The sequence below is a fragment of the Bactrocera neohumeralis genome, chromosome 2, assembly GCF_024586455.1.
Source record: "Bactrocera neohumeralis isolate Rockhampton chromosome 2, APGP_CSIRO_Bneo_wtdbg2-racon-allhic-juicebox.fasta_v2, whole genome shotgun sequence".
In the NCBI taxonomy this organism is placed as follows: domain Eukaryota; kingdom Metazoa; phylum Arthropoda; class Insecta; order Diptera; family Tephritidae; genus Bactrocera; species Bactrocera neohumeralis.
The window spans coordinates 26604522-26628713 of record NC_065919.1 but is presented as its reverse complement, the minus strand read 5'-3'; the positions used below and the strand labels follow the sequence as shown (position 1 = coordinate 26628713).

Here is a 24192-nt window from a genome sequence, read left to right as displayed (position 1 = left end):
AAGCACATAAAGTTATTATGGCGAACGACATTGCCGTAGACGCCAAAGCAGGAGCACATATTGTCTGGCGCAACAAAGCCAACGCAGATGATATGTTAGACAACAATAAGTGTAACAACAACACAAATAAGTTCGAATGCATTATAGAAGCAGAAGCGACCAAAGTTCAAAAACACAAGTTTGACACTTGAAAACGAACATAGGAATAAACTCAGCCACTAGGATACGCCGACAAGAGTCCTGACAGCAAGGAGAAGGTGGTGGCTAAACTTGCTTACGCGTAGCGGACGAGAGGGTTGAGCGAGGTGTGTGGACGCACGTAGTAAGATAAACAAAATAGAATCAATGTATAATGTGAGAACACTGAAAAGAAAATAAGTAGCAAAAGCAAAAATAGTAAACGACGAAGGAGAAAAGGTAAAGTAAAAGAAATAAAAAAAGTAAAGGTGAGAAAAGTGGGAAACTCATCTTTGCGAACGAGAGTATTAACAATGAGGGGTTGTTTTTATGAGAGAAAAAGAGAGCAAGTGAATGCTCTAAACATAAAGAGAGCGCGTGGAAGTGTCCATAATTGTAAATGCGTGCAGAGAGCAAAGACTTGCTGAGAGAGCAATAAATAGAGAGTTTTTACTCAATAGTTGCTCTGGGAGCAACGCATGCGTTGAACGAGCCAAAAGTGAGCAATCAAATCAATTAATTAACGCATGCAAGGTGAAAATTGCCAAAAAAAAGAAGAAATGAAAGAAAGCCGGTGATAAAGGTTTCGGTAGGCAGAATATACATATACGTACATATACTTCTAGTGGATAACGATGGAGCATATGCTATGTAGAGAGGTATTGTAATGATTGTGTGCCGAAGTAAAACAAAAAATTTAAAATTAAAGGAGCCACATATCCCTCCTTCTATAGTACACAGCTCGAAAGTTCGTTTATTTAAAGGAGTTGCCAATATCACCGGTTTAATTGATTGTATCCAAAAAAGAAGGCAGAAAAAAAAAGTGAGTGTTAGGGTAACAAAAAAAGAAAATAAAAAAGCGTCAAAGAAGGGAGTAGTACGCGAATAAAGACACAAAGGAATGTTACACACCTTACAGGGTGGACTCTTAGCCTATCAATATCTTCAGCAGTATGAGCAAGGCAAGATACTACCCTTTTTAGTTTTTTAGCTCTTGCCTATGTACTTGACTAGCCGTTAATAAGTCTAAAAAGTATTGGATTTTTTGAAGCGTGCTAATAGGACATTTATATGAACAAACGAGAGTTAATTGTCAGCCACTCAGCAGCACTCAAGTGACTGTAAATAAGTAAATTAGCAATATACTCGCACAGATTTGTTCAGTAGAAACTTGTGTGTTGTTATAAATAGACTTCAGTCAACTTTAGAAAAATATTTATGTAATAAACAGAGTGTGTTGAGTTTTACACGAAATTCGTAATGACGTCAGAGACCACATAAAATTTATGTAGATAAATAAGCAATGTGACGAGCTGTTCCGATGTAGCCATGCCCATCGATCTGGATGAGCGTTAATAACAAAAAACAAACCTGAGGCTATCAGTTCCAAAGTCAACTAAAGAGATTCTGAAGGAGCTAGGGAAATCATTTTGTGTTGAAACTGTGCGTCGGGTACCACGTGCGCGGGACTTCAAGTAGCCGGATAGAAGCCATTCATTAGCATAAAAACCAACTAAGCCGAGTTACCTTTGCCAGGGAGCTGGAAACCAGGGATTTTAACTAGTGGAACACTGTAATTTTTGCTGACGAGTCGAAAATCAACCTTTTCGGCTCAGATGAAATGGCTTCCGTGTGGCAGAAACCCAATACTCAGCTCTAGAGATGTAAGATTAGGCGAACTGTTAAAAATGGTGCTGGAAGTGTTGTTATGGTAGAGGCATGCATGTCTGCAGTCGGCTTTGGAAATTTGGTCTTTGTTGAGAATGTTATGAACAAAACATTGTACCTTAACATATTAAAATAATAATTAATCCAAAGTGCCGAGAAACTTGGGATACGTCAAAATTTCCGGTATTATCAAGACAATCATCCGAAACACATATCGTCAATATCGTCAAACCATTTGTTGGAACCACCGATATCGGACCACTATAGCATATAATTGCCATAAGAACTGAACGATCAAAAACAAATTATTTTTATTTGTGAGGGATATCATAGTTTCGGTGCCGAACTACGCCCGGAATTTTCGACTACATATGAGGCAATGCTACAATGCGCGGCCTGATTACGCAAAATCAGATGTAAACTATTTGACAGCAGCGACTGCGAAATTTTACTTCACTCACTTTATAGTCCAGACCGTGCAATAATTGGAATGACCAGATTGATTTCTTACCTTCTTTTTGGTCTTTTAACATCCTTATCTAAATGACTCTATTAAAACTATCTTTCATTATCCTTCTAAACTACAATTTCATGATACCGCCATCGCTGAAAACTGTCATGATATTTCTATACTATTTGAAGTTCTTGGTACTAAGCAGTTCAAACATTCCATGTCCTTATAATATTCTTGACTGTTTGGCAGAGTTTCGCCAGTGAATTTCTGTGAATCTGGCTCCCATCGACTGTTGACTGCCCTCAGAAAACAAGAGAATGCTCACTGGAAAAACAATTTAGCCACTATGAAGACGTCTTCAACGTAGCTGAGCCTTATTTAAAGCAAAAGGCACTTCATACTACAAAATTAATATGGAAAACCTAGAAGCTCGCTGGTTACCGAATTTTGTTACACACGAACTTTTCATAATGCCTGAGTATAACTTAATTAAATAAATTCTTTCATATTTTACATACAATGATTTACTTAAAACCACACTGCATACTTACAATAATAGACGGCAGGCGAAACCTTAATGCGAACTCTCTGAATTCCATTCATGCTTTCCCCTCAAATCCTGGCACGCTTGTTGCACTCATAACTTGACCACTAATAAACATAACTCTGTATGGCGAAAGCGTCTACCACTCCGCCTCTTCAATTTGACTTATCCATTCCCTAAGCTGCATATATAGTATATGTATGGCATATATTATGTATCGGAGTCCTCACTGCATGTATATAAATAATGTCAGTATATTCTGCTTTGTTCGCTGTGCAGGATGCATTGTTGCGCTTTTGTTGGCTGTCTTCGCAGTTGACGGGGTCTTCAAGTGAAATGCAATGAAGTTTTCGTTTTTGTTGCCTTTCACCTTTTATCTTCACTTCAACAATGGTTTTATGCAAGTTGTTCTATTGTTGAAATATTGCCCTCATTAGTGGCTTGGGCCAAGCTTAAGGAGTGTGTTTGTTGCCTTATTGTTGTTTTAAGTGTAGAGTCAATTAAGCGCGTAATTTTATCAATTTTTTAATAACCTATCACTTCTACTATATAGGCATACCAGGTTGTTTAATAAGTTTTGTCGTTCGATAAGAGAGGGCGTATAAACATTTGCAGAATTCTGTGTGTTCTAGACTCCTTTTGTCTTATTTCCTTATCTCATTATTTATTTTTATTTTTTTCTTCTCTTTTGCGATATTCCGCAATCGAGAAGCCAATTTGTGTTAACGTCAGTGAGAACAAAAATAGGTATCTCTAAGTATACATACATATGTATGTATATACTCGTAGCTGTATATAAATAAAAACAGGGTGGTGTTGTGTTGATGAAACTTTGAAGTGTAATAAAATCGAAACTCAGAATAACGTTATTAAGAAAAATTTACTCTCGATCGCGAATTCTTATTTAGAACCTCAGTTCAATATACGAGTACATACCTACAGTTTTAAGATTTTGAATACATCTTTTTATATAAAAATTAAAGTTAGAACTTCATAAATAAAAAATACAATGAAATCTCTATTAAATGGGCGCTCTTTTAAGCGGACAACTCTATTAACTGGACTGAAAGGCTGGTAACCAAACATTGAGAAGGCAGCCTGAAGGGGCTATACCAGTGTGACGCATGAAAAATTAGGTGAATTTTTTTAAAAGAAAGTACTACATTGAATGTCTCGACTTTCTATGGACGTAATAAAGTATATTTTTAGCTATATTAAATTTTTTTTTTTTACAAAAATATTGAAAAATAACGGAGTTATGTGCTGTCTGCGGAAGTGCCGAAAAAAAGTGCCACAACTTTGGATTTTGTACTGCTGCCATGATTCCGGTCGAATGAGTAGCTGAATTTAAAGAAATTCTTTATTTTTTTCAATGAAATTTATTTGTATGAACATATTCAAAATTAAACCTCAATTACAATCCATTGGATTCTTATACCGAGAAAAACGTTTTCACCTTTATTCGTAAATAAAATTTTCACTATAATGAATAGTTTATTATATGAATAACAAAATAAAGTGGCTACCACAGCAACGCGCGGCCGGATCCACTAGTAAAATTAATTTAAAAAAATTAGAAAACAATTTACTTAGTAAAAAACTGATGAAATATTCTTTGTCAAGTCGATTCTGCTGCTTTTATGAAATACAGTTTCACTCATGTTTTGAGATCTGTATGTTATCAAGGTCTCCATTAATACGCTTTGTTCGAAACACGTTGAGAACTTGATGAAAGATTTTTCGGTATTTATAAGCAATTCTATAACATGCAGTGAGTTCTTCTCGAACTGAAATTCAAATTTCATTCAGCTGATTGTAAGATTACGCCTTCACTTAGCAAAATTATTCGATTCTTTCTCAAAATAAGTATTAGCAATATATATTTAAGAATGCTTTTTTCCTTAAGACAATTCAAGTAACAGTGACTTCTTGTATTCAACCCAGCTTGTCTTTATTGCCAACATGTTTCTATTGTTTTTGCTTAATATGTTTTTCATACTGAATTATAGCTGTTGCGCTTGTTTTTCGCTGCTTCGCTTTTATTTTTTCGCGCTGTAGACATGCCTGACAAGGCAGTAGCGAGGTCGTTCTGGGGATATGTTATGATAAACTGTTATGTCAGCTATACATATGCATGTATGTACATATGTACACATAAATCTGTTTATGTTTACCAGGTTCATTAGCAGGCATATAACAAGCCATTAGCTGAGCGTACATGTAACAGGAGATTAATAAAGGCTTGATGCCTAGAAATCCTGGTAGAAATTTCGGGAAGATTCTACTAGTTCTTTTGTTGGGTAGGCTAGTATGAGTAGTGTTCCAGTAAGTTTCAAGCCCCTTTGGAGAGTCATATGGATTGATATGTGGAGTTTTTCTTCAAATCGTAAGCACATATTGATATTTAATTGCTGAACTTAACCGATGATTGACAATATAATTTAAACATTTTTAATGATTTACCCGCGACTATAATCTTTAAACCTTATATGTTTATAAAGAATGTGGGATTATTGTTCGGAGCAAGAAACACTGTCCTTTATACGGGCAATCTCATTTTCCGCTGTAGTTTTACCATAAGCTTGCGCATTACGCAATTTTCTCTGGCTTGGAGTCAAGTTTCTTAGATATTTAATCTTTCCATTTCACCTATTGATTATTATTTTCACAGCTCAACCTGTATTACAGCAATTTACACATTGATCCAACAAAATAGTTGTGAAGCTCCTCTATATTAAGTTCTCTAAAATGCATTGTAGTTTTTAAATTGGTTTTTTGGATCGCTTGAAATTAAAATGGGTGAATGGATGGGGCTTTAGAATAGTTTACACACTATATATCCACCTCTGTTGGTTCTCAATGCGGTATTTGGTAGAAATTTTCGAAGAAACTTGTTAAAAGAAAAGATATCCTTAAGATGAGTATCCAAGTAATCAATAAACCTCAGCGGTTTCCTCATTTATACAATTTCTCAAGCTTCAGAATGGATGACTGGACTGCTAATGGTTCAAGTTTTTGTACCAGAAAAGGGTAGAATCGATTTCTTGGGAGCCTAAAATAGAGTCAGTAATAAAAATTTTGATTTTGCATTTTGGTGGGAACAGAAATCGACCTTTAGAGACATAATAAAAATCCTGGAAACATTTAAAGTTTAGTCTGTTCGAATATTTGTTGATGCATATGACCATTCAATAGTAATTAAAGTCTATAACTCGTTTTTTTTACGCGCCGCAAAACAAAAACAAGTGCAAGAAATTATTTGTAGAAGAAGATTCGAAAAGGAAAAATAAAGAGGCTCCACGACAACAGCAACGAAGAAATCACGCCAATTGAAAGCCAACAATAGCTTAAAGCAAATGTAGGAGGAAGTGTATTGAAGAAAGTCGTATTACTCTAACTTCACAATGGATAATGTTGACTGCCTCAAATGGCAAAGTCTTGTTTTAATCTTGTTTCTCGGCGCTGGTATTTCTGTAGACCACTCGCTGATCCTCCGCGCGTACAAAATATGTGTTTTTATGTATGAGTGAATGTGCGACAAGTCTTACAACGCAGCTCGCTGGTGTGCTTCTTACGCTCCGCTGCACCCGCAAATACACAATACACTCAACCGCTAACCCGCTCTCTACTTCTCTGCCGCTTCTTCTAGGCCTTCGTCGACACCCGCACACTTCATTGCGAGCAATTCGTTCCAGCGCTTTCTTTCGTCGCGCCTTTTTAATATCAACTCATACATATGCAAACATGTCACTGGCAGGGTATCCGTATGTTTGTATGTGTGTGTTGATTGTTTTGAAAATACAAAGTTGTCGCAAGTATCGCAATAAATGGAGGCAACCAGCGTGAAAACTTAGCTATCTCGGCTCCATCCCGTCTCATTATGCGCGTAAATATGCGTATCATATAAAATTAAATTAAATTAAATATTTCAAAGCGTCTTTTTTGAGTAGCATATAGCGGCTCATCATGCTCGCCAGGCACATTGTTGTTTTCTTAGAGAATCTTGTGTAGACTCTATGCTTTCCGCTGAATGCACTGAGAGAATAGTTTGAAAGAGGATAGACAAGAATATTAACGGTATGTCGTTTCATATATACTCGAGGTATCCATGCCTCTTCTTCTTCTTTAATGGGATACCACAAACGTATATATAGCCTAGTTTAAAACAGAGCGCTAGTCGTTCTTTCTTTTCGCTGCTTTGTGCCAATTGGAGATCCCAAGTGAATCCAGATTCTTCTCCAACTGGTCTTTCCAACAGAGTGGAGGTCTTACTTTTCCTCTGCTTCCCCGGCGGGTACTGTGTCGATTACTTTCAGAGCTGGAGAGATTTTAACAAACCCGACGACATGACCTCACACAGCTCATCGTTCCATCGAATACGGTATTCGCCATGGTCAATGCGCAAAGAACCATAAATCTTTCGCAGAACCTTTCGCTCGAAAACCGTACTGTCCGTCGTATCATCGAATGCGACGTGAACGCCAAGTCGCGAGTGCCACGACAGTAGATATTTTGTCTTGTCCTCGTTTACTACCAGACTCATTTGCATCGCTGTCTTTCCCTTTCTAAAGATGGAGTGATGTGTAGAAGTTCACGCAAGTGAGGAAATTTTTTTTCAGTGGCATCCACTTGGAAGTGGCCAGAAACGATTCTTTTACATACGGCTCAAGCAGCTCACGACTTTCGACCTTAGACCAAGTTTCATTTGGGTAGCCAAAGAAGGTGAGCTAAAGTGAGAAGGCAAACCATCCAGGGTTGTGCGCTGGGTTTGGAACCCGACACGTGAAAGACTCCCCCAACGAAAAGAAGAAAACAAGGGTAGTTACCGCTAGTCAAATTTTGGAAGTTTAGTAACTGAAGAAGTTCCCAAGTCAAGAAATTATTCATTTGTGGACACTTGAGTGGGAAATGCTGGTATTTCCGTTAATCGTTTTGGAGTAGGCCTCCTGCTCAAGCCTTTTTAGCCCCCAGGTAGCACATATTTTTTCCGCAGTGCCTATAGCTGACTCTTTACCGAAATAATCGGTCAATCTCTGAGAAAAAACGTGTCGAGAACGTGTTCACGACGTACCACCACCAGGATGGCCATCAGCAACAACTAATAATCAAAATGTCAATAAAATAAAGGAATTGGTGCTTAAGAACTAACAATTAACAGTCAGTGACCTTACTGCCATCGTTTTAATATCACAGCGATATAAAAAAAAATATTTTGAAAGATCATTTAGGCCTAAGAAAAGTGAAAACATGATTGGTTTCAAAATCCCCAAATTTTTTTCTTTAATAAACAGCATTGCGATAATGTCTGTGAAACAACAGAATGCCATGAAATGTATAACTACCGGCGATGAGTCTTGTAACTATACTTACGACCCGGAAAGATACGATCAATCCGTCGAATATCGTGGCAAAGGTGAGCCGAAGCCGAAAAAACCACGTCAAACCAGATTAAAAATCAAGGCTATGTTGACAGTTTTCTTCAATTATCGAGGTATGGTGCACTCCGAATTCCTTCCGACCGGCCCAACTGTCTACAAGGAATACTATTTGAGTGTTATGCGTAATTTGCGCTAAGCTATTCGTAGAAACATGCCGGAATTATGGCTCGACAACTCTTGGTTTTTGCACCACGATAATGAACCATTATGTACTCCAATCATTCTTCGTGTGCTTTTCGCGAAATTTATCTTACCGAATGCTCCGGGGAAACCGTTTTGAGTCAATTGAAAATATTAAACGTGAATCGTTAAGCGCATTGTAGGCTATTCGAGAATTCGCTTTAACAACTATTTCGAGGATTGGAAAAAACAGCAGCGGAAGTTTTTCCAATATATCCAATATATAAATTTGGCTTCTTTGGTTGAGTTTCTACCATATACATACATATATCACATTTGATTTAAATAAAAAAATGTTGAGCAAGGGGGTTCAGGGGGTATATAATATGGCGATTATAAGGATGGAATCTTAGTGCGTCAAAATATAGTGTAATTGTGAAAAAGGCAAATTTGTAGAACATTGAATGACTTGGAATAAATTTTTTAAGCATTCCATGAACATACAATGTCAAAATTTCACTTTTCCTCGAGTTTAATAATTAAAAATAACTTATGGCCCAATAGCACTCTTGAAGAGGATCGCCAACATATTTAACCATGTCATGTGTGTGTTGATCCAAGTTCTCGAAAATTGAAGAAAGGTACTTTTAAAAACTATAGTTCCTTTATAGCTTATCCGATTTCTACCCTCTTCTGGTAGTGATGGATATTAAGAATCCCATGTGTAATGTTATGATGGCTCACAGGTCGCTTATGCAATATTATTTTTCATGGAATTTCGCTGTTCGTTTTATTTCGCTGAGTGTTCAACTTTGGTGATATGAAGTTGCTTGGGATGATGGCAATCGACCTCACCTAAGATCGAGATAGGTATTTGTTACTATTGGGTGTTCTGTTTTATGGACATGTTTTTGAGAAGATAAATGTAAGATTTTAAAAACATTTTCATAATTTGTTTTTTTAATTGTTTATTCATTTGACTTTATGGTACATGAGGAAAATATTGAAATTTAGTTTTAGTAGTCATTTTTTTACTGTATTTTAATTATTTTATTCTTTCAAATTTTTGAGTCGCCTACTTTACTCCCCTACGCCCACTCATTACTTCAGAGCTCCTCCTCCCATTTGGCTTTTCCTTATTTACCCACATTTCAAAACACACACACACACGCTTCCGGCATTGCCTGAATCACACTCGACTTAGCCAACTCAGCCGCACACTTAGCACAATCCAGCAATCCAAGCCGCCGAGCTCAACTCGACTCCATTCCAAGTCACTTGACTCGAATCGTCAAGTTGTCAACAGTGTCGACAGCCTCGTCTCATCTGACATGTCAATTGTCAAATAGTTTCATTGAGGAATTTCGTTAGAACGAAAGCTTAAGAAACACAGGGCTTATTTGGAAGCGAGCGAACGCCGAGCAGTTGAAGAAAAAATTAATTAGTAGCAGCAAGGAAGGATAACTTTAGAAGGATAACGGCAAATTGCTCCGCAGACATTTGGCACATTTGTTGCGATGCTTGAGAAAATGTTGTAGATGAATGGGCTTGTATAAACGTACTTACGTCTATATGTATGTATGTATGCGTATGTAACTTTATACATATAAGCGCCTTTCTGGGTAAAACTGTAGGCGTGTCTCTGTGTATATGTTAAGGGAAAACATGCAAAATCGTCGCTTGCCACAGACCGTTTGCTACTTGCTGCCTCACTGAGCACTGCAAATGTTGCAACTGCGAGCCTCATGCAACAAAATCATAAATGCATGCAACAATAACGGTGTACTTAATGTGTACGCACAATTATTCCACTTCACACCCACTCGAGTTTGCTGCGCTGCAGAATGGATGGACTTATGTTAGATGCGGTTGAGTGCTGCTGGTACAACCACCATGTGGCATGTTGCATCATTGCTGGCTGCTCACTGATGTTGCTGCTGTTGTCGATGCGGTGGGGGTGTTGAAAGCGTCACCTGCGACAGTGGGAGTTAGCAGAGCTGTTGTCCTCTTGGTCTCAAGTCAACTTTTTTTTCGATTTTTTACATTTCCATGCTTGTACTCGTACAACTTGCTACAAGTTTAATGGTGTCGTAAAAAGCTGACAAATGGTGGGGTGAATTTCTCATTTGCCCAGTAATGAGTAAAACGAAAAATTTAGTGTTGTTTCTTTGTTGAAAATTTTTGAGAAATATTTTTGATTAATTTTCATAATGATATTGATAATGATGATGATAATGATAATGATAATGATAATGATAATGATAATGATAATGATAATGATAATGATAATGATAATGATAATGATAATAATGATAATGATAATGATAATGATAATGATAATGATAATGATAATGATAATGATAATGATAATGATAATGATAATGATAATGATAATGATAATGATAATGATAATGAAAATGATAATGATAATGATAATGATAATGATAATGATAATGATAATGATAATGATAATGATAATGATAATGATAATGATAATGATAATGATAATGATAATGATAATGATAATGATAATGATAATGATAATGATAATGATAATGAAAATGATAATGATAATGATAATGATAATGATAATGATAATGATAATGATAATGATAATGATAATGATAATGATAATGATAATGATAATGATAATGATAATGATAATGATAATGATAATGATATACTGATATTATTCTTTGTAAAAATCTCTGCCAAACTTTAAATCTTTACCACTGACATTTAATACTCAGAATCGTAGACATATTAGACGCCTATACTATATATGTATTTACGTTTTCTCAACAAAAAAAAAAAAAAAACGAAATAATCTCTCATTGTTCACATAAAAAATATACATATATATATCCAGCCATTTCCCAATTAAAAAAGCAACACTAATCGCTTCTCTTTTCGCTAAATTTGCTTATCAGTAAACCGCAACATGCGGCTGCATGCCTTCACCTTCCTTTTCTCCACTCTTTGTCCATGGCTGGTGGATTTTGCTGGTGCTTTTTTATTTGGTTTATCTTTTAGCGTAGTTTTTGTTTTGTTTACACTTCGTTTGCCGGCAGCGTGGGGGTGTAATGAGCAACAACCCCTGGTGGATTCTTACACCGCTCTGCTTGTTTGTTGAACAAACCAACGAAAGGGGGTGTCAATACACACTCGGGAAATTGATGAGTTGTATTAAAATGAGAGCGCTTACAATCTCCACACTAAAAAGGGTGTCTGAGAGAGCAAGTGATAAGAATTTTGATAAAGGTGAAAAAAAATGTATTTGTAAAAACTCAGATAATAGTGGAAGTGCTAATTTCAGAATGCAAGTGTGGTGAATTTCTGTGAGATCTGGGTCGGACAGAACTGGTAGATAGATTATATTTATTATTATAACCTGAACAGCGTATATTAAGTTTGTCTGGAAGTTTGTAACACAAAAAGAAAATTTGGAGGTCCTATATGAAATATATGATCAATGAATGAACGTTTGTCTTCTTCAAGTACCTCATCAGTCTTTGAGATATCGCCTATATCAGACCAGTCTAGATATATTGCCATACAAACAAAGAATTCAACTCAAGTGCTTTTATAGAAAATTATTTATTTTTTTAGGATACTACTATAGCTATGGTGCAACCGGAAATAAAATTTTCCTCTTTTCCATTTTTAAACACCACTACCATTACCATTAATATTATAGCTATTATTGTCAAAATTATCATTACCAATACGTTACATTTTCGTTGTCATCATTAGCATAATAAATAATTTATTTGATACCGTTAATATTAGCTTCGAAATTTTTATAATGAAAATTACAATTACCATTACCATAATAAGTACCAAAATGTCACATTTGAGAGTGATGTTATCTTTACACTTAATATCATTAATTCTCATAATGTTGAAATTAAAATAGCAACTATGATAGCCATTCCAATTATCATTACCATTACCATTATGATTACCAAAACCATATTCTCATTCCAAGAAAATATGTTATTTTTATGGTACTTATTTTGTCATTATACTAACCTTTGCCATTGCCATTACCATTCTTATTACCATAATGATTACCAGTACCAGATTATCATTACAACAAAATAGGGAAGTGCTATTTTTATGACACTTATTTTGTCATAAGAATTACCTTTGTCATTATCATTACTTTTACAATTACTATTACCATTACCTTTATAATACCTATGCTATACTCCAATTGCTGGTTAAAGTTCCCTGCTAGCTGCGTTATCATATAAATCTGAATTTGATTACCATTCCAATTATTATTACCATTACCAATATGATTACCCACACCAGATTATCATTCCAACAGAATAGGAAAGTGCTATTTTTATTTATTTTTGTCATTAGAATTACTTTTGCCATTACCATTACTATTGCCATTACTATTGCCATTACCATTACCATTACCATTACCATTATAATATGCTATACTCCAATTGCTGGTTAAAGTTCCCTGCTAGTTGCGTTATCATATAAACTGAATTTGATTACCATTCCAATTATCATTACTATTACCAATATAATTACCCATACCAAAATATCATTCCAACAAAATTTGGAAGTTATATTTTTTGACACTTATTTTTGTCATTATAATTACATTTTCCATTAACATTACTATTACCATTACCATTACCATTGCCATTATAATATGCTAACTCCTTACTCGGTGAAGTTCCTTTCTTGTTGCATTATCATTTGAACCTGAATTTGAAATCGCAGCGTTATTCACCACAGCTGACAGTTGTCTGCTTTGCACTGGAGTCACCCCAAAATGGCGCTCTTAAAACGCTACGCTTTGGGAGCGCCGCTCAGTGAACCACACACGAGTGGGTGGTCGAACTGCCAATGTTAAAGGGCAGGTGGGCTCCGCAGAGTACATCGCCACATATGATAATCAGTTTTAAGGAAAATTTCATGTTGAATTCGGCTGCAGACGGTCATTCGTGATTTTTAACTGCGTACAAACGGTTGTGATTTTAATAGGCATCCTCCGCGAGCGATATACATGCACTCTACTGCTTTAGCGTTAACAAAGCAAGAATATCAATTCCCATTCAATGAAGTAAATATTGTGCTATTAAAGAAAAAATAAAAATAATTCAGAGAAAACTTTAAGAAGTTTCCGAAAGTTTTCCAAATTTGGCAGCCAAGCGAATTTCTGTGAAAACCCTAGCAAAAAGTAAACGTAAAGGAAAATCATTTGTGAAGCATACGCGCACAAACACACCGACCAAAAAGTAGAGAAAAACTACGCTGTGAAAGAAAAAGAATACGAAGAAAGTGAGAAAAAGTGAGAAACAACTTGAGCAGGCAACAAAAACCAGGCGATTGTGAGTGAGCAAAGCCAAAGCCTACGCCTGGCGGTGTCCTAGAGTTGTTTATATTCACTTGTGTCTGTGGTGGCGGACGCGCTGCAGCGCATGTGTGCGTGTTTGTCTTGAATATGCCTACAGTGGTGTAGCGTTAATCAATACCAACAGGGTGGTGCGCTCGGGAAAGCCGCTGCAAGCGATATCGTGCGTTGCAAGCCACCACCACAGCACGCATGTTGCACACACTCGCATAGTGAAACACAAAAGCCGGCTACATTACGCCAGCAGGCAGGCAGTCTGCCAATAAGCCAGTGTAGCAAGCAGCGCGCGTGCGTGCGTATGTGTGTGTGCTGTGGAAAAGCGCTTAAGAAGCAATTAAATTTAGGTGGCATTAGAAAAGTGCATGCATTAATTGAAGTGATTGAGCACAGTGTGACAAAGCGGCTGTTTCGAAAAGTGTGTCAGAAAATACGTGGAAAAAAGCAAAGTGCAGCCTACTTTAAGGCGCATGGGTTTAAGTTCATTGTGTACATATGTAAGAGTCCGTTAAGCCGTCATGCGTGCTTGTGTGCGGTAAAGGTGGTAAACGACCATGAAATTTCGCTGAATTTAAGTGAAGAATAAACAACGCGAGTGCCTCTTTCATTAACTGCGAGGACGGAAAGACTGCGTTGTGATAAAAATAGAATCAAAAATATTTTAAAAATTAAAAAAATAAAAAAAATAGCAAAAGCAGAGCAAAAATGAAAGCTACAACAATAAAATGAGCAACAACAATAACTGAAAGCAGCAGTAGACAGTTGCAGTGGCAACGAGCGTAGCTTGCGACCTTCGTGCGGTTGATAGATATATTTATGTATATGTATGTGTGTGTCTGTGCATTGATATCGCTGTTTGTGTGCTTCCACTCATTTGCCTACATTCCCAGTTACTATCTCGTTGCACCACAAGCAACAGCGTCTAGTAAAAAAACACAAAAAACTGGCGGCGCTGCATACTTTTGGGCGTCATAACCTTGCAGCGCATTCGTTGGCAAAATATGTAGATAAAACGCCATCACTTTGGCTGTTTGCCTGCGCCACTCACTCATTTACGGAGTTATTTGCACAAATTGAAAGCATTTGCATTTTCTTTGTGTTACGCTATGCCCGTGCGCATGTGTGTATGTCTGTGTTTCTTGCACTTGTCATGCCTGCCACAATCCAATAGGTTTGGATTGTTTATTTGAGTTGTGGCAACGAAAATACAAATACATTTTCAATTAAATTCAAGTGTATAAATATGAGTAACTCTTAATGGAAAATGGTGGATCCAAGCAGGGTAAATAAATATACCAGTATGAGGCTTTGAATAAGGAGTCATAGATAATGAGTCGGTATCTCCGTAGTTATTTACCAGAATTTGTATTCAAAGATTTTTTTCTGTTTCTAAAAAATTCAGAAACTGGTTTCGGGGAGCGTCAATACTGAACCTCTATAGTGAAATAAAAACCTGGAAACAACAATTTATATAGAAGTCCTTAAGAAAATAAGTTGTACGTAAAGTATAGCAAATAGTCCTTATAAATATAGCAAATGATTCTTATCTTTCGCTTTAAACAAAATTGGTGCACTATATTGAATTTGATAGAATCAGTGCGCGGTTGTAATATATGCCAGAAGGAACTCAGCTGAAGTTTCCTCATATGAAATAAATTTGATTAAGTAGAGATTTTACTTACTTTGCTGGAAACTGTCACGCTCTTGACTCTACAGATGCTGCTTTTACAATTCCTAAGTTAGACACGGGTGAAATTATTGAAGACATCGAAGAGATGTTTCGAAATACTGTAATCAGGCAACAAAATAATCGTATTCCAATGGCCTTTAACATATTGGAGGTTAATTTCAACTCTCTCTTTTATACTCTCGCAACAATGTTGCTAAGGAGAGTATTATAGTTTTGTTCACATAACGGTTGTTTGTAAGTCCTAAAACTAAAAGAGTCAGATATAGGGTTATATATACCAAAGTGATCAGGGTGACGAGTAGAGTCGAAATCCGGATGTCTGTCTGTCCGTCCGTCCGTCTGTCCGTCCGTCCGTCCGTGCAAGCTGTAACTTGAGTAAAAATTGAGATATCATGATGAAACTTGGTACACGTATTTATTGAGTCCATAAGAAGGTTAAGTTCGAAGATGGGCAAAATCGGCCTACTGCCACGCCCACAAAATGGCGGAAACCGAAAACCTATAAAGCCATAAATAAAGATATTAAAGTGAAATTTGGCACAAAGGATCGCATTAGGGAGGGGCATATTTGGACGCAATTGTTTTGGAAAAGTGGGCGTGGCCCCGCCCCCTACTAAGTTTTTTGTACATATCTCGGAAACTACTATAGCTATGTCAACCAAACTCTATAGAGTCGTTTTCTTCAGGCATTTCCATATACAGTTCAAAAATGGAAGAAATCGGATAATAACCACGCCCACCTCCCATACAAAGGTTATGTTGAAAATCACTAAAAGTGCATTAACCGACTAAAAAAAACGTCAGAAACACTAAATTTTACGGAAGAAATGGCAGAAGAAAGCTGCACCCAGGCCTTTTTTAAAAATTGAAAATGGGCGTGGCCTCGCCCACTTATGGACCAAAAACCATATCTCAAGAACTACTGCACCGATTTCAATGAAATTCGGTATATAATATTTTCTTAACACCCTGATGCCATGTATGAAATATGGGTGAAATCGGTTTACAACCACGCCTTCTTCCAATATAACGCTATTTTGAATTCCATCTGATGCCTTTTCTGTATAATACGAGTATATACATTAGGAACCAATGATGATAGCGGAATAAAACTTTACAAAAATACGGTATTTGAAAAATATGTAAATGACGTATAATGAAATCTTGATTATCGCTTTATCATGCGAGAGTATAAAATGTTCGGTGACACCCGAACTTAGCCCTTCCTTACTTGTTTCTTTCTAGAAAAGTCCTGATATGGTCTCTTTGTTTTCTTCTTATAGCTCTCTCTTCCTCTTGCTCGACCTAATTCTTGGCATATTGACTTGAAAAGGCACAGCATAGTCAAATTAATTTTTCAAAACACTCTAACATAACACGCATTCTTGACTGAGTCCTCCTACTGTGTGTCCAACTTAATTTCCATGTTTAGACATGTATGAAGCTGTAGGCAAGACATTTCATTTCTTAAAATACAATTAAACCTGAACTAAGTCTTCTTCAAGCCTTTCTCTGCTTTTATTTACTAGTTCCTCTTGCATACTTGCAAGTTTCGGAGCTTATAGTTGCTTACGATACAAAAAGACTAATGGAGGTGAATTTTGGAACAATTGATATAATAATTAAATGCATAAATCAGATAAACTGGTATAATTAACATGATAGAACTGCAAGTGCTCAAAAATCTACTTACTGTTCACGAGTCTTACTGCTCATTTCAAATGAAAAACATTCAATTTGCAAGTTGATTTTCATCACTTTCAGCGTTCACCCCTTCACTCAACAAAAATCTCTTCCTAGCGAGAATTATTTTGATATTTGAGATCAGAAAATAGTCACTGAAGCCTAATTTATGTATTTTTGCCACGCTTTGAGACGGGTTTATGGTGTGCAGTCCACTCGGATAACTGTCCATTGCACGTCGGTGTGAAACGATGTTGCCATACATCATATATAAATATAATAAAATCATATAAATTATATTCGAGTAACGCCGTCTATGTGTGAGGCCGGGAACCAATGTAGGAGATTTCACATATTTGCGACATTAATATATCCAATATTATACGCAAAGTTAGTTTTCATGAGATAACATACTTTTGATCGATATAGATGGTAAAAGGACAACCAAAAGTTTAGAATAACTGTATAAGCATTTTATTCAGTTTTGGTTATGTCTTAATACCAGAAATGGATGTTTTCTGAGTTTCATTAATATATCTCAAAGTTTGACTGATATAAAAGGTTTAAAGTCAAGCGGAAGTTTGAAAATCCCTATATTAGGTAGGTGGTGACTAGGGGAGCTATTACCATTTTGGACACAAGGTCAGCTTGGTAGAAGAAAATCATTCTCTGCTACATTCGAAAAAAAGTCAGCGATATGTGGTCCAATTGTTTGGTATCTGGGCACTTGAAATGTTATAGAGCGATTTTGATAACTTTTGAACGGGATATAGCATACCCTAAAGGCAAAAAAAAAAAACAAAAGAAAAAACGTTAACTTCGGCTGCAGCTAATATACCCTTCACAGGTGCATTTCTTTTAGTAACTGTGTGTTCAGTTTGTATGGAAGCCATATGCTATAGTAATCCGATCTGAACAAGTTTTTTGGAGATTACAAAATAAATCTATACCAAATTTGGTGAAGATACATTGTGAAATGTGAAAGTTTTCCACACAAGAACTTGATTCCGATCGTTCAGTTTGTATGGTAGCTATATGCTATAGTTAACCGATCTGAACGATTTCTTCGGAGATTACATTGTTGCCTTGGAAAATAATCTATACCAAATTTGGTGAAGATACATTGTCAAATGTGAAAGTTTTCCATACAAGAACTTGATTCCGATCGCTCAGTTTATATGGCAGCTATATGTTATAGTGGTCCGATATCGGCCGTTCCGACAAATGAGCAGCTTCTTGAAGAGAAAATGACTTTTGCAAAATTTCAAAAGGATAACTTAAAAACTGAGGGACTAGTTCGTATATATACAGACGGACGGACGGACGGACAGACAGACTTGGTTAAATCGACTCAGCTCAACATACTGATAATTTATATATATATTTTATAGGGTCTCCGACGCTTCTTTCTGGGTGTTACAAACATCGTGACAAACTTAATATACCCTGTTCAGGGTATAATTAACTCCAATACTTTTATAAGTTCTTGATTTATATAGTGAAAGAACCATATGGAATGTAAATTTCCGATATATGAGAACTGGGCGTGGTTTAGTCTGGTGTGCTACTACCACTACTAACTCTATTAGACATTGGGTGGCATAATGGATTCCAAATTCTTTAAATTTTAACGTAAAATCTTTTAACGGACGAAGTCGTTGCACTTAAATACTTCCAACTCAAATTTAAACTTTTTTTAAAACTTATTCAAATTTCCTAAGCGAAGCTGTAAATAACTTTTCAGCCATTGGAGATTCAAAAATGTACCATTTTGCAAGAGAGTTGAACACTAAGCTGTTGAAATCTCACTGTTTACTCGCCAGAAATCTAACCAATCTATTTACTTTCAAGTTTAAATGGCTCAAAAGAGGGCTTAAGAACATTTTTTGGTATTTATTTTTAACAAACAAAAAAAACGAATTTTCGCCACAAAGAAAAATTATCGCTCTTCGACGCACAAGTTTAGTTAATGCAATAACCGCGTGCAAACTTCAAGAAACTTTTCATATTTCGCACGAAAAGTACGCTTTTGTTGAACTTACCCTCGAGATTGGTCAATACATACTTCACATTGGCCTTGCCCGCTATAAAATGCCCATTATAGCCCACCAGCAGGCGCAGGCACACAAATACCCACACACTCTGCACACACACACACACACACATGCTTGGGGAAAGGCATACAAAAGCTAGCTGGAAAATAAATATGTACGTGTGTGCGCTTTAGAACTTTATTTTTGTATTTTTTGTAATAAAAAACAAGCCTACTTTGCGGCGCCGTGGCATTATTTGCTTAAGCTACCGCATAAAGTGGTAAACATAAAGCAACAATGCGACCGGCATTTAATTGCAATGCAAGCAGCGAGCGAGCGAAGAGAAGGTGCAACAGCGAGTGCATACAAAACTATTGGGTGGTGGTATGAAAGTTGCATAACAACAACAATAATAGCGGTTGCTGGCCATTGCGCGCAGGTAGAGTGTTTACAACAACACGCAGAGCTGCAGTGAAGTCCATTGAGTATAAAATACTAAAATACTACAAAACTGCTTGCTCACGCTGTGTTTGTTGCTATTGTGTCTGTTGTTGTTGTTGTGCTTGCAAACAATCCCCGCTACATAACGCAAAAACACACACAGCTCCAGCGACGCAGCGCTTGCATGTGTGTATATACAAAAATAGTAAAGGGTTGAGCATGCTTTTGGGCGCAGCGGTGTGTGTGTGTGTGCCAAAGGCCGGTTGTGAAGTCTGTATGTGTAAACGCTGATGAAACGCTAAATATATGTTGCTTTTGTATATGAAGTAGGTGTGGTTGCTAGCTGTTGGGTCCTGTGGGTGCCGGTGTGTGGACGCAGGACATCAGCTGCGAGCCCCACAGGCCTCCTCCTGGCCATTTTGGTATTGTAGTTTGTAAATATACAGGAGCATACTATTTGTTGCTTGTGGCAAGGCTGCAACATGCAGTTTTTACGTCCAAACTGTAGCGCCCAGGGGGAAGAGCGCAGGATAGCATTCAAGCGCAATGTGCTGGAATTGGTGTAGCATAGCTAAAGGTGTACTTATATAGTATATAGGGGATGAGAATGTGGTGCATGAAGGAATTTGAATAAATTTTCACTTAGAGGCATGAAGAGTGAGGTAAATAAGCGGGCCATGTGGTGCAAAGCGTTATAAAATAACTGTATTTTGAAGTTTATGTAGAAAAATTTGTGGCAGTCTAAATTGCGTATACACTACGCTGCCACCCGAAAAGTATGCTCTAAAAAATTAAAATGAAACCGGCTGAGCGCGACAGCGTGTGTGGAGTGTGGTGAGAAAATAAAGTTGGCGTGGTGAAGAGTAATAAGTGAGAGTAGCAAAGAGACATTATTCGGTTTTAGCGCAAAGAGAGAAGACTGCGGGTGTGAGTGCGAGTGACTAGGAGAGGCACCAAGTGAGTGAGAAGCAAGTAATTTCGAGAACCACTGAGCGCAGCGCGTGGCACGCGGCATTTCATTGTTGGCTTTTGCAATTAACTTGTTATTGTTGTTGCTTTGTCACCGGTTTTACGCCAATGTTTGTTTATTTTCACTTTATTGTCGTTTTTGTCTGACATTAACGGTTGTAATATTTGCGCAAAGCAGGAGAAATACAAATGAAAAGAAAACAAACAAATAATAAAAACAACAAATAAAAATAAATAAAAAAAAACAAAAAAACGTGAAGCAAGGTGTCAGTTATCGTGAGGAAATTTTGTTGAACAAGCGATGTGTGCGAGCTCCTAAATGTATGCTTAGAAAGCGTCACACACTAAACTAAATCAAAATGAAATAACAACAACTAAAGTTAATGTGAAATTAAAAGCGTTTTCTTAGCAAAATAAAGTAAACAATTTAAATGAGCAACATCAGCAACGAAAGCGCACAAAAGTTAAGTTAAGTTAAGTGAACAACAAACGTAAATAAGCGCCAAAAACAGTGCTACAAATTTGACTATCAGTCAACGGAAACGCACAACGTCACAATCAACATTTAAAGCACAACACCAACGTTATGAGTGCTAAGCCGCCACCCGCCGCTAATGCGGACACTGAGAGTCCTAAAATGGCGCCTGAGATACCGCGCCTCACTTCGGAGCTCGCCGCACAGGCCGCCATACGCGCACAGCAAATCCTACGAAAGCAAGCCTCACAGGAGGAGCAGAGCAACTGCAACGCACCCACCATGCACTTGCCACCGAAGCCGTTGGGCGCCGCGCCACCACCACTGCCACCGCAGCACAACAAGCCGGTACCAGCTATACCGGCACGCGCTGCCGACCGTGCACCACCGCCGGAGATACCGCCAAAACGGCATAGCCTTAAGAGCTTACCAGATGGCTTTCCGCTGCCGCCACCCGGCCGCCAACCGCCGCCACTGCCCAGGAAACCTGCCTCCGCGCAGAGCTCCGCACAAAATAGCGCACAAAACTCGCCACTCACCGGTTTAAAGTTCAAAGATCGCCCACCATTGCCACCAGAGAAGCCAATTGATGTGTTGAAGCGCAGCTCAAACCCTTTCGATCCACCATTGCTGTTGTCGGGCAGCAATGAAGCGCTGCCAAAATCGGCGGTGCCATCACCGGCACCCACACGCGCCAGTGAGGCAAAGAAAGCGGCTGCTGCCGCTGCAGCCGCCGCCGCAGCTGCTGCTGCAAATTCCACCACCTCCAGTACGCGTCTATCACCTACGGAGGACTTCGGTTCGGAGGATGCATTGCGCGGCATAGAGAGCGGTCTACGCAATATGGAACGCGCCATGCAAGAGCAAATGAATCTGCGTTCAATGGAGGCAGCAGCAGCCGCTGCTGCTGTGGCAGCACAGCAAAATAATTTCGATTTGAGTTTTAAGGCCGGCTTAGGAGGCAACGCTGGCATACGCCATCCACTTACCAATCTCAATTTGCGCGGCCCAGCCGGTGGCTTGCCACCATATGAACGCAATCTGTCGCTGGACGAGACTAGCGCACGCGATTTGGGTCTACTGCAACAAAATCCGGCTGTGGCTGCTGTGGCCGCTGCCGCACGACAATCATTCGAGGAGTTGAAGCAGCTGCGCTCACAGCAGTTGCAGGGCTCTGCGACAGCGCTCAATCAAAGCGCTGAACACAATGCTATGCGCTCTACGATCGAACACCATATGCGTTCCTTGGACCGCAATCTACCGCTGGAGCTACAATACAGTCGTCATCGCGTGCAAGCATCGCAGGACTTTAGCAAGTCGAATATGATTGCTGTAGGTGGCGGTGCAGGGTCTGCTGGTACTGGCAGTGGCTCCGGCAATTTAGGTGGTGGAAGTGGTGGTGGTGGCGCTTCAGTTGGAAACGGTGGCGTTGGTGGTGGTGGTCCACCGATGCCCTTGACCAGTGAATTTCGTGAGCAAATACGTCAGCAGCTGCTTGGTAATGTGCCGGGCAATGTGATGCATAATACTGGTTTAACGCCGGGCTCGGCAGCGGCCGCTGCTTTGCTGCAACATCAAGCGCAGTCGCGGGCTGCAGCTGCTGCCGCTGCAGCAGCGGCCGCCGCTCAAGCAGCCGGTGGCTTGACTCGCGAGGAGATACGTATGCGGAGACGGTCGTCTCACGATGAGACTCAGATCGTGCAGAATGCCAGTGGCGGGATTGCGGGTAGGATACTTTTTCGTAGATAAATCTTAAAATAAAAATAAAGCAAAAGAGATTAATTTGTGTTTTGTTTTTCTTATTTGTATTACTTATATGCTGTATATGTTTATTAAACGCTTCAGTTTACATAATCCATTTTATTTCGTATTATTTGAATCGTTAGTCTGATCCCTTTGATTTTTCAGATTCTTCCTAAATTGTAGCCAATATCGGTTATAAGTATATAAATGTATATTATTCTCTCTCCTCACTCAGGAATCCAAAAAAAAAAAAAAATCTACGTCAATATTAATCCATCCATCCTTGGTATTTCATCTCATAATAATCACGCCAAAATTTTTGTAATTGCTTCAAAATCTGTAGAAAATATAATAATGACACTGAAACCAATATGTACTGAAAGCATCTAGTTCCGTTCTGCGCTCGTTTTATTGATTTAACGTTTCATGTCTAAGTTTTAAAGAACCCTTCATCTGAGTTCCTGTTCCTAGAAAATAAAACTTTATTCTACACTTTCCTTAGTTCACATTAGAAGGCTTTAGTTCTCAGCAATTATTTTCAGGAAGAAACTACTTGTAGTTCAGGGAGATATTTCCAGCGCGGGATCAGTTTGTAATTTCTTGAAAGTTTAATATCCAATTGGTGTTGCGAACAATGTGTCCACGTCTAGACATGCCACATGAGGAGGCTCAGCGTTTTGTTGAAAATAGAGATCGTCCGCGTCGATTTAATCAAATTCCGCGAAAAAAGTCGGCAAAGATCCAGTTATAATGCTGCTTATTGATGGTAACGGCACTTTCTGCAACATTTTGAAAACAACGAGGCCCGATGATGATGCCACAATACAAACCGCACCAATCGGTCAATTTTTGGGTTTCCTTAACCCCACGAGTATTTGACTCACCCCAGAAACGACAATTTTGTTTGTTGATAAAGCAATTAACTCAGAAATGGACCTTATCCGAGAAGGTGATTTACGGGGAACATGAATTGGCATAAAAATATTGTAAAATTTCCAACCACATCTGCATTACTTCAGGGTGGCGTTCCATTTTTCTCTTTGAGAGATTTACTTCTGCGAGCATGCGTCCAGGTCTTTTTGCTGCTAGCAGAATTACTGCAAATTTCTGGATAATTCTCCATTTTGCTTCGCTATCCAGCATGACGCTGTTTAAACTGTCCGCGGTTATTCGATCAAACAGGTCTCCTACAGCGGAGCGCTTTTGTGCATTCAAAGAATGTGTATTCACCGTTTTCTTCTGTGGCGTCGTTGTTTAGGCATGACGGCTCTTCGACCTTTCCCATTGTGGAAACGGCTGGAGACTTGTCCATAAGGTTAGGTCTTTTATTAGTCTGATCGTCCATTTGCCGCGACTTTCGTTCCTCCATCTTCGTTATAA

At 38.2% G+C, this 24192-nt stretch overlaps 2 protein-coding genes across 10 annotated transcripts in view; both read left to right on the top strand.

The window, feature by feature from the left end:
- LOC126759481 (dystrophin, isoforms A/C/F/G/H) overlaps positions 1-24192 on the top strand; it is a 558659-nt gene that overhangs the window by 125887 nt on the left and 408580 nt on the right. The gene's annotated exons all lie outside the window — the stretch shown is intronic.
- LOC126768040 (dystrophin-like) lies at positions 13396-22818 on the top strand. The gene is made up of 2 exons (XM_050485906.1): positions 13396-13490; positions 20770-22818. The coding sequence occupies exon 2, from the start codon at positions 21181-21183 to the stop codon at positions 22816-22818; it is 1638 nt and encodes a 545-aa protein (XP_050341863.1). The 5' UTR covers positions 13396-13490; positions 20770-21180.

What these genes read in the sequence shown, in the direction of transcription:
- LOC126768040 (XM_050485906.1), top strand. Translation starts at nt 21,181, where the DNA reads ATGAGTGCTAAGCCGCCACCCGCCGCTAATGCGGACACTGAGAGTCCT.